Here is an 11,046-nt window from a genome sequence, read left to right as displayed (position 1 = left end):
ATGGATTAAAGACTTAAATGTAAGACCTAAAATCATAAAAGCTCTAGAACAAAACCCAGGCAATACACTTGGGACATAGGCATGGGCAAACACTTCATGACTAAAACACCAAAAGCAATGGCAACACAAGCCAAAATTGACAAATGGGATCTAATTAAACTAAAGAGCTTCTGCACAGCAAAAGAAATTATCATCAGAGTGAACAAGCAACCTACAGAATGGGAGAAAATTTTTGCATTCTAGCCACCTGACAAAGGGCTAATACCCAGAATCTATAAGGAACTTAAACAAATTTACAATAAACAAACAAACCCATCAAAAAGTGGGCAAAGGATATGAACAGACACTTCTCAGAAGAAGACATTTATGTGGCCAACAAATGTATGAAAAAAAGTTCAACATCACCGGTCATTAGAGAAATGCAAATCAAAACGACAATGAGAGATACCATCTCATGCCAGTTAGAATGGCAATCATTAAAAAGTCAGGAAACAACAGATGCTGGAGAGGATGTGGAGAAATTGGAACGCTTTTATGTTGTTGGTGGGAGTGTAAATTAGTTCAACCATTGTGGTGATTCCTCAAGGATCTAGAACCAGAAATACCATTTGAGCCAGCTATCCCATTACTGGGTATATACCCAAAGGATTATAGATCATTCTACTATAAACACACATGCACACGTATGTTTATTGCAGTGCTGTTCACAAATAGCAAAGACCTGGAACCAACCGAAATGCCCATCAATGATAGACTGGATAAAGAAAATGTGGCACATATATGCCATGGAATACTATTCAGCCATAAAAAAGGATGGGTTACTGTCCTTTGCAGGGACATGGATGAAGCTGGAAACCATCATTGTCAGCAAACTAACACAAGAACAGAAAACCAAACAATGCATGCTTTCACTCATAAGTAGGAGTTGAACAACGAGAACACATGGATACAGGGAGGGGAACATCACACACCAGGGCCTGTCAGGGTTGGGGGATTAGGGGAGGGATAGCATTAGGAGAAATACCTAATGTAGATGACAGGTTGATGGGTGCAGCAAACCACCATGGCACGTGTATACCTATGTAACAAACCTGCACGTTCTGCACATGTATCCCAGAACTTAAAGTGTAATACACACACACACACACATACATATATATATGCGTTAGAAATTACTTTGAAATATACAATGGTTTGCTACTTTCATTATTCTCCACAATTCATTGTGTAGAGTGTACATATTCATAATTGATAAATTCAAATGTGCATACATTTAAAATTTTTATGTAACTAGACTTATTTTCTATCTCCAGGCTCCAGTTCTAGTTAATGTAAGAAACGATATTGTCACTTCTAGACAAACACGGTCAAATAAAATTTTGGATTAAAAAAAGAAATAATTAAATGCAATGTAAAATATCTTCCCTTAACATGTAAGATACTTTTGCTTTCTCAATTAAATGTGTTTTACAAAACTAACACTCACATTTAAAACTGAAAATATAAAGCAAAACACTATATAGACTGAATTTGGATTTATTGTAATGTTAGAAGTCCTTATTTCTCCCCTTTAAGAGAAATTAACATCTGAATATTTTAAACATTAAGGCCTTGCAAATCCTGCCAGTGCATTAGGCAGCGGTGGGGGTTGAGGGGGGTGGGCGTGGCACGTGAATAAGAGTGGATAAAACAGCTGAAAATGTATTTAACATAGCTTATAGTTTTATTTCATTTTACATTATATTCCTCTTTGGGGGAAAGAAAAATACAGTTTCCCTCAGCTAGAAAAAAATTCACTCCAACTCAGAAGATTCAAACTTCAAATTCAAATTTGGTTTCAAATAACATTGATTGAATACCTGTTGTATATCAAACAGTGTCCTTGAGGCTTTCACACGTGACCCTTCTTAGTTGAACTCTTGCTTTTTTTTTTTTTTTTTTTTTGAGATGGAGTCTTGCTCTGTCACCCAGGCTAGAGTGCAGTGGCACTATCTTGGCTCTGCAACCTCTGCCTTCCAGGTTCAAGCAATCCACCTGCCTGGGCCTTCTGAGTAGCTGGAATTACAGGTGTACGCCACCATGCCTGGCGAATTGTTGTATTTTTAGTGGAGACGGGGTTTCACCATGTTGGCCAGGCTGGTCTCGAACTCCTGACCTCGTGATCCACCCACCTCAGCCTCCCAAAGTGCTGGGATTACAGGCGTGAGCCACTGTGCCATGAGGATCAGCAAAGTGCATTCATGTTAAGTACAAAATTTATTTTATGTTTATGCTGATATATGAAGGTCATCATAGCTTAGATACAATCAAAACCCATGGGGAACAGCTTTATAATTCATTTTTCTCTTTTCTAACAAAAAAAGTAAATAGGTAAAATGGAAAATAGAAGACAACCTATTCTATCCTGGATGAGACACGCACATATTTAAATTGAATTATAGTGACTTAAAATTTAAGTAGGAATATTTTTTTTTTCTGAGAAACAAAGTCACAAAAACCAAAACTTTCAAAATCACCAAGTCTTGAAAACAGATTATGAAGCAGAATTTCTGGATGGTGTTTAATGACAACAGGCAATATTTAAATGCCACCTAGTGAGGAACACTGAAATTGCAGCTGAATTAAAATGACCTTTTATTTGCTTGGACAACAAAAATTTTCCATGATTTTGCTTTTTTGAAACAATGATAAGAAATTATTTTTTAGGCAATAAGATACTAAGTTATATCAACAAACTGCATGGGGTATTTCCACGAGAGGATTTTGTTCCCTGATCTAGTTTATGTGACATCTTCCCTCACGCTTGCTTTCTCTGAGCTGACGCTTCTTAAACTGACCTAGATGGTACCTTATTTCAATTGACTCAGAGTTCATTCAAAAACATGATATGGTGACATGGATTCACTGACATGATATCTAGGCACTCTCTCTACTCTTGCTCACATTCTTCTTCACCCAAGGTTCCAGCGTGATTTTAGGATATCTTATGCCAAACCCATGTGCCATCACCTCTTGGAAACATAGGGACAACCAGCTATTCCAACTACATTCCTATTCTTTTGCTTGACAGCCTCATGTGGCCAAATGATAGGTGAACAAAGCAGTATAAGCACTGCTCCCATGTCAACTCCATCATCAAATGGAAAGCGTATCTTGGTTTTGCTCAGGATCTTTGAAGAGAAAGGAACACACACATATATAGGTAGCCAGCATTCATGGAACAGCCACCATGGGCAGGGCTGCACCCTTTTTTAAGTTGGAGTGAATGGAATTATAAAAGCACAGAAGTGTGATATAGCATGATGTACTGGGGAAACTGGAGGTAGACATTGTTTCTGGAATAGAAATGATGTGCACGTATAAAGTGCATGCATGTACACATGTAAATATGTGTTATCTCCTTCTAGGGACTTCTTGAAAATTGGTAGGATTATCATATGTTCTTGGAAACATCTGTTGACTATTTCTATACTTCACAATAAAAAGTACAAGACTGCAATAGCATAAAGGCCAAAAAAAAAAAAAAAAAAAAAGCATTAAAAGCATTATAACCAGCAGAAATAATTGAGGCAGATACTTCATAATGCCTCAGATGTGAAAACTGGTATCTGGATATTTAGCAAAAAATATTGACTCTGTCAAACAAACAAACCTGGAACAAGAAATGGCTTCAAAATGGAAATACAGAAATCACAATAAACACTGTTTGAAATGTCAGATCCAAATTAAATATTGCCCCCACAGATATCACTAGAGCTTATTTCTTACAAATGCACCATTGAGCTAAAGGTCAGGTCCTGTGTATAGGGACCTTGTCTTAAGCTTTTTTGGGGTCATTATTCCTGTGTGTATTCCCTCTTTTTAGCTAAATCTAACTCAAAAACAGAAGTGCTGTCTCAATAACAACAAGGTTATATGTCAATGAAGTAAAGTTCATGGTTTTCCATTGTCTCAGGATTTGCTATCCAAGTTATTTATGTGTTCAGTGACCACAGGTAATCAGATGTCATGTGCAGCAGAAAATCAGGTTTTCAGCCACTGGGAAATACCAACAGGATAGTACTGCAGACAATGGTAGTCACTCCAGAGGTTTTCCCACTGGTGTGTTGAAGTCTCGTTCCACTTTCCGCTCTACCAGTCCAGCTTCAGATCAGCCTTACTCCATGTGTATTTTCCTCCTCGCTTCAGAAACATCTTTTCATCAAATCCACTGAATTTTATAGCTTCTTCTACACCAACATCCAGGATGGACTTGGAAGGGTCCTTCCGTCCCTTTCTACAGTTCAGAAAGCGCATCTAGAAAATTCATAACAGAAACTGGTATATATTTCCATGTGATAAATCCTGTAAAATTCAATCTAAAGTATTAATCCCAAATAGCTTTTGATATTCCAGTCACATCGACAGATATTTTTTGAAATCTGTGGCTGATATTGAACCCCTTGGACCCCATCTCTCTAGTCAACCAGCTCATGATCTGGTGGAAGAGGCTGGGCTAAGCACAGTAGACGCCTAAGTGCACGATAAACAGAATGATACGCACTCCGCATGGGCAGATGTAGCTCCACTGGGGGAAGGGGTAATCAGGGGAGGCCTCCACCAAATGCTGACATCTGAATTATGTGTTGAGATTTTAAATTGGAGGGAATGGAATCATAAAAGCACAGAAGTGTGATATAGCATGATATACTGGGGAAATTGGAGGTAGACGGTGTTTCTGGAATAGAAACGATGTGCATGTATAAAGTACATGCATGTACACACGTAAATATTAATAAAGGCTTGTTTTGAGAAAGGGAGAAAGGACGTAAAGAAAGGCGCTGCTGAGGCAGGCAGATGCCAGATCAACAAGAGTCTTCTATGACCTGCTAAGGCTCTTTGTTTTAATCTTATTCCATCCATTTTCATTTGTTTTATTCTGTCCTATTCTACTCTGTAGGCAGAAATGATTTCTTCACACTCCTTACGACCTACACTGAGTGTTTCGTAGGAGCACAAGTAATACTTGTTGAAGCAAAATGTTATTCAATTGGTAAATGCAAATTTTGGTTCAACTATGTGTTTCCAAATATGTGGAGACTAGCTAGTTTGTTGAGGGATGCTGGTCAAAATCCCTAGTCAATCATAATAATTTCCACGCCAAAAACAAATTGTTCGAATTTTCCTCTCTACCTTGGACCCAGAAACTGAGTATTTTCCTTATCATCTTTTCCCTTACGCTCTATTAAGAAAGCTTATAGTGTTAAGAAATGAAATGGCTATAAACAATTATTGGTTAACTTGAAAATAACAAAATACCAGGTGGGCATGGGGGCCCATGCCTGGAATCCCAGCATTTGGGGAGGCCCAAGAGTTCAAGACCAGCATGGGCAACATGGCAAAATCCAATCTCTACAAAAAATACATAAAAATCCAGTTGGGTGTGGTGGTGCACACCTGCAGTACCAGCTACTTGGGAGGCTGAGGCAGGAGGATCACCTGAGCCCAGGAGGCTGAGGCTGCAGTGAGCCAAGATTGTGCCATTGCCCTCTAGCCTGGATGACAGGAAACCCTATCTCAGAAAAAGAAAAGAAAAGAAAAGAAAAACAAACATCAAAAATGACAGTAAGCATTTCTCCAAAAAACAAATCCAATTTAAATATGGAACTCAAGGTGGCTGAAGCTCATTTTTTAAAAATACGTCTTCAAATGGACTTATTTGTCCTTTGCTAGAAAGAGTGGCAAAGGTTATAGCTCTAGAAAAATAAAAGACAGAGGAAAGGGGGAAGTGATTTGTTTTTTCAATTTTGAGAAGTGTGGGTTTCCCTCTTCCTTTGGAAGGCAGTGGGGGTAGGAATAATATCAGTGGTGTTTGGAGCAGAACGATAAGCCTCTCCTTACCAAAGCCAAGGTTTATCAATCAGAAGACAAGCTGGCTGTGTCTGGTTTCTCCAAGATAATGAGAAGAGTGATATGGCCTTCCTCCAAAGTAGGCTGGATGCCCTATCTCAGGAGAGCCTCCAGCCCAGGACTACAAAACAGATGACTTTGTTGTGTGTGATAATGGGTTCCATGTGACATCCACGGATGCATAGCTATATGGCAGACAATATCACGTGGTGCTCAGTGCAAATCAATGCTGGGACCTGGGTTCAAGATTGTGCTGTTCCAGTGTTTAGCTCCACGTTTGACCCTGAGAAGTGAGGGCTCTGGCATAATCGTAATCACTGACCATCAAACTGTGAAGTGCTAATTAAGAAGGACAAATAGGTACCAGATAATTATGCTTATGGAACTCAACTCTGCCACTGCTGCTAATTAATTAGTTAAGTGATAATTTTATAACTCATCGGAAATACTCACATATTCATCCAGAATAAGGTAGGAGTCTTTCATCTGCAAAGGAGAAGTTAATACAAATTTAGTTTCAGGTGCATTTCTCAGTATGTGAGCTCAACTGTCCACCTGGAGTGTTTGCATTGTATTATTTTGGATCCAGCATTTCTCATTTCCCTTGAGCTGCCTTTGGCATGGCCCTCGCAAGACAAGGCTCTGTTTGTGTGCATTTGGTTTCCAACAGATCACAGCAGGCCTGGATTCTCTGCTCTTTACTGAAAAGCTCAAACATCAGAACCTTCATCCTGAAGGCTTCCCTGACAGCGAACTCCAAGGCAATTTCCCCATCCCTTCACACGTTTGGAGAGCCCTTTTCTTCTTTACGTGATATTTCCAATGACTGTGTCCACCATGTATCTACTTTCCCCCTTTTCCATTTATAAAGCAGAACTCTTGAATGCTACTTTTGGGAGCTAAAAGGTGGATTTACCTGAGGATTTGAATATTACCCTAACATTAGTTGTCAATAGTTATGCCTTCTATAGGTATGGAGAAGCTGTACCAGTACTGTTGATGGGAAGGTATTCCTTCTATCCCTATTCTTGTAGATAGGGGTCTGCAAAATTGTTTTCTGTGAAGGGCCAGATAGCAAATATTTTCTGCTTAGCAGGCCACACAGTCTGTCACAACTAATCAACTGTGCTTTGCAGCCCAAAAGCCACCACAGATGATACATAAGAAAAATAGGTTGGCTGAGCTCCTCTGAAACTTACTTTATGGGCCCAGAAAAACAGCTTTTACATAATGTTCATAGGTCACAAATACGATTCTTGTTTTGATGTTTTCCCTCATCAACTCTTAACTTGCATCCTGTACTACAACAGGTGGCAGGCCAGACCCGTCCCTGGGGCCAGTATTTGCCAACTCCTATGCAGGGATGGGAGCAGACCTGCTAATGGATGTCTAGTGGGGTACCAGTAGCATCGGCATCATCTGGGAACTAGCTCCAGGTGCAGAGTGGGGGGCCCACCTCAGAGCCACTGAGTAAGGGTCTGCCCTTTCACAAGATCCCAGGTGATTTGATGAAGTTTGAAACAAACTGGCTAAAAGGTTCATGGGCTTTGGGGTCATCAAAATTCAGATTTTGCCCCAATACAAGTCAGGTAAATGAACACCTACCACTCGGCCTCTTGGTGTATACAACGGAGATGATAAAACCTGGCTCATGAAGCATTAGTGAAAATGGCGATGAGCCAAAGGGATAACAGTCCCTCTTACAAAGGAGGTACTCAGCCAGATTTTCTTTAATGTCATATTAACTATTTAATTAAGATGGAGTTTTAAAAAATCAAACAGTGCATAGAGGAAAACCTCCTCTACCCCCTTTCTCTTCTTTTTCACGGTCATCCTGTCCGCCATTCCGGGATTTTCACTTCAACATTACCTTTTAAACTTGAACCATTTACCTAGAGCCTCAGAAGTCTAAAACATAAGGAATGAATATCTGCTCTTTGAGTTCCTAGCATTACTTAAGCATATGGAGTAGAGATTTTCCTGTATGTGTATTTTTGGATGGCAGATAGAGAAGCTGTTTTTAAAATAATAAAACTAATACTTAAGTTACAAAATTTTAAAGTTCAAAAAGTTAAAAAGGTGAATAAAACTACTCATAATTCCACTACTCCAAGATAACCATAGAAATATGTAAAGATGCACTTTTTTTTACACATTAGGATTAAACTTCAAATTAATTTTGCATACTGTTTTTTATCTGTACCTACTATTATCAGAATTTCTCCTTGTCACTTAAAAATGTTTGGAATATGCTTGTTAGTCAGTGTAACATTTCATTCTGTGAACCTACAGATTTACTCATTCTCTTTATGCTGAATGACAGGCTATCTTTAATTTTTTTGGTATTCTTCTTTTATTTTTTATTTTTTTATAAGACTGAGTCTCGCTCTGTTGCCCAGGTTGGACTGCAGTGGCGCCGTCTCCGCTCACTGCAAGCTCCGCCTCCTGAGTTCACACCATTCTCCGGCCTCAGCCTCCCCCGAGTAGCTGGGACTACAGGCACCTGCCACCACGCCTGGCTAATTTTTTGTATTTTTAGTAGAGACGGGGTTTCACCGTGTTAGTAAGGATGGTCTCGATATCCTGACCTCGTGATCTACCCCGCTCAGCATCCCAACGTGCTGGGATTACAGGCGTGAGACACCGCATCCAGCCGGTATTATTCTTAATACTGCAGTAATATATCTTTACATAAATATTTCCCTACATCTGTGAATATTTCATGTTTTAAGGTAGAATTTCTAAATTCAAATATGTGGCTATTTTAAAGGTTATAAAGTTAGCAATTCATTTTCTAGGAAAGTTGCAATAATTTATACTGTTGCTAACAACATGCATTTGCCTCTTACTGCAACTTTATGCTTCGTATTTTATTTTGTATTTCTTTGAATACAGACAATATGAAATGCCCTTAAAATGTTATTCACCATTTGTTTTTCTTCTGTAAACTATTTATGTCCATTGCATGTTTTGCTTTTTTGGTGTTAATAGATTCTTATTGACTTAAATAACTTTTTATATATAATACTTTATTTTATACAATTCAGTATAACATGTTAACATATTTCACTTTTAATTTTATGATATGTGTGACATATTTTTAATTTGATGGATTCAATTATACTATCATAATTTTTTTTAAAGTTTGTATCTTTCATTAATAAAGAGGTTCCTTATTAATGGATTTTTTTTCTGTTGCTTCTGAGAACACATCTTTAGATCCCCTGCTTCTAGTAATACCTGAGAGCTCCACAGTGTAGACATGCTTTGGCCAACCTTGTTTTATCTGTGTATGAAATTTGTGCTAATAGGATGGATCTAATTGTCATTCCATTAGAAAACTAAACAGGAAACATTTCTTCTATATTCTATGCAACATAACAAAATGATACATAGAGATTATTCAACTAAATAAAGTGACAATGTTGATATCAATAGAGTGGTATTCGTTAGTTCTTTCTATGTTTAGGGGCTATGTCATACATGTATGACACATAGGGACCTTATACATATATGAATCATATATCAAGAATATCTACATGAATCTATGTGCAATTGTATAATCTGCAAAGTACCACGTATCCATCATGGATAGAGAAGCTGAAGCTCTCTAAAGACCCTGCAGCTGGGAGGTGGCAGAGCCAATGGCAGCCCTCAGCCCGATCTGCCCTGACATGGCACTCCTCCCATTTCTCACCACGGAACCCTCTAAAGTAACAATGTATGGGGCCTTGGCTGACAGACTTTCTTTTTGGGAGTCAATCTGAATGTATGATGATAAAACAACTTTCGCTTTATACAACCTTCTGGTTAGATTCAGGCACCAAACAGGACACTTCTTTGTGGCGCTCTAAGAATCTTTCAAATTCTTCATCACCAATAACAAATCTTTCTGCTTCTCTTAGAGCATCTTCTCCACAGTTCTCACCCTCAATTAAGAGGCACTGGAACACCTGAAAGGCAATGGTAGCATTTGCTTTGCAGAGACTTTTCCATTACGTTTTCCCCCAAACCTCACTCCCCTTTTTCAAGCTTTATTTCTTCTGAGTAAAGAAAACTCTGTGAGCTGAGGAACATTCTAGAGAAATATTAATTTGGGAAATGAAAGCTAGCCCTGAAATTTAGGAACATGCTGTTAGAAGCACAAACATTCTTAAAATATAAACTTTCAAAAAATTGTCTAGATTATGTTTGATTTTTATAATATTTTCTGACAAAATAATGGGTATTTATTGAACAAATACAAACTATAAAAGAGCATAAAAAATAAATCATGTGTAATCCCATAACCAAGAAAAACACATTTTAAAAACATTGTTTTCTCTGCTGATTTTTAACATATTCTCATAAAAGCCTCTAGTGTATGTCTGTTTTTCACTTAAAACCTAAGAACAGGTTTTCAAAATCATTAATATTCTCTTGTGACAGTCTTTTAAGTGAACAAACGTGTATGTATGAGTGTGTACAGTGCATTATTCTATACATACTACCATCGTTTGAAAATAAAATTCAGTCCTACAAAAGGCAAGAAGTGGAGAGACTTGCCCAAGGTGACAAAGGGTGACAGCTAACCCAAGACACAGCCAGGACAAGCCCAGATCTAAAGGGTTTCCATGGAAAGGATTATTCCACACAGAATTTCACTAATATCATCATCTGAATCACTCAGATGCCACTGTAGTCAGATGAGAAGGAACTGTCAACACTTCAATGTTGCCTTTTGTGCTCACTCTTTATTTTTCCCCTTCTTTTTTGCTCCTCGGTCTTTTGATATTTGCCTCCACTGTCCCCTTTGCTATTTGCTTTCATGGTTTCTTCCTTAAAAGACTGTGAGCATCTTGGGAGGGGTCGTCACCCATCCCCATGCCCCACCCAGGCTCAGGGTAAGGAGAGGCCTGGCAGGGAGGGAGTGCCCTTCCATGTTGGTTTGACTCATGAGCAGACTTGACTCTCAAAGAAAACATACATCATGGGCATTTTTTCCCAGGGACTTTGACTCCAGAATCAGCCAGCTAGAATGGAAGGGCCTCTGCAGGAGAAACCCAAGCTGTAGGAGCTGGAAGGGGAACAATATTGAGGGCGTGGGATTGGGCATGGAAGAGTAGAAGGAGCTCCCTCCTGCCATGCTGCTGCAGCAGCCCACAGGTCACAACAACG

General features: G+C 38.8%; 1 protein-coding gene across 3 annotated transcripts in view; it reads right to left on the bottom strand.

Annotated features, from left to right (window-relative positions):
- Positions 1–1,700: 1,700 nt before the first annotated feature.
- RSAD2 (radical S-adenosyl methionine domain containing 2) overlaps positions 1,701–11,046 on the bottom strand; it is a 28,237-nt gene continuing 18,891 nt past the window's right edge. For all 3 annotated transcript variants that reach the window (XM_023198876.1, XM_023198882.1, XM_023198869.3), the window contains 3 exons: positions 9,693–9,842; positions 6,343–6,375; positions 1,701–4,296 (listed from right to left, as the gene is read on the bottom strand). In XM_023198876.1, coding sequence (XP_023054644.1) covers positions 4,132–4,296; positions 6,343–6,375; positions 9,693–9,842 — 348 coding nt within the window. In that variant the 3' untranslated portion in view covers positions 1,701–4,131. The remainder of the gene's footprint in view (positions 4,297–6,342; positions 6,376–9,692; positions 9,843–11,046) is intronic.

This window comes from Piliocolobus tephrosceles, chromosome 15, assembly GCF_002776525.5.
Source record: "Piliocolobus tephrosceles isolate RC106 chromosome 15, ASM277652v3, whole genome shotgun sequence".
NCBI classification, from domain to species: Eukaryota; Metazoa; Chordata; class Mammalia; order Primates; family Cercopithecidae; genus Piliocolobus; species Piliocolobus tephrosceles.
The sequence above is the reverse complement of the archived record's forward strand: the minus strand, read 5'-3'. Positions and strand labels throughout refer to the sequence as shown.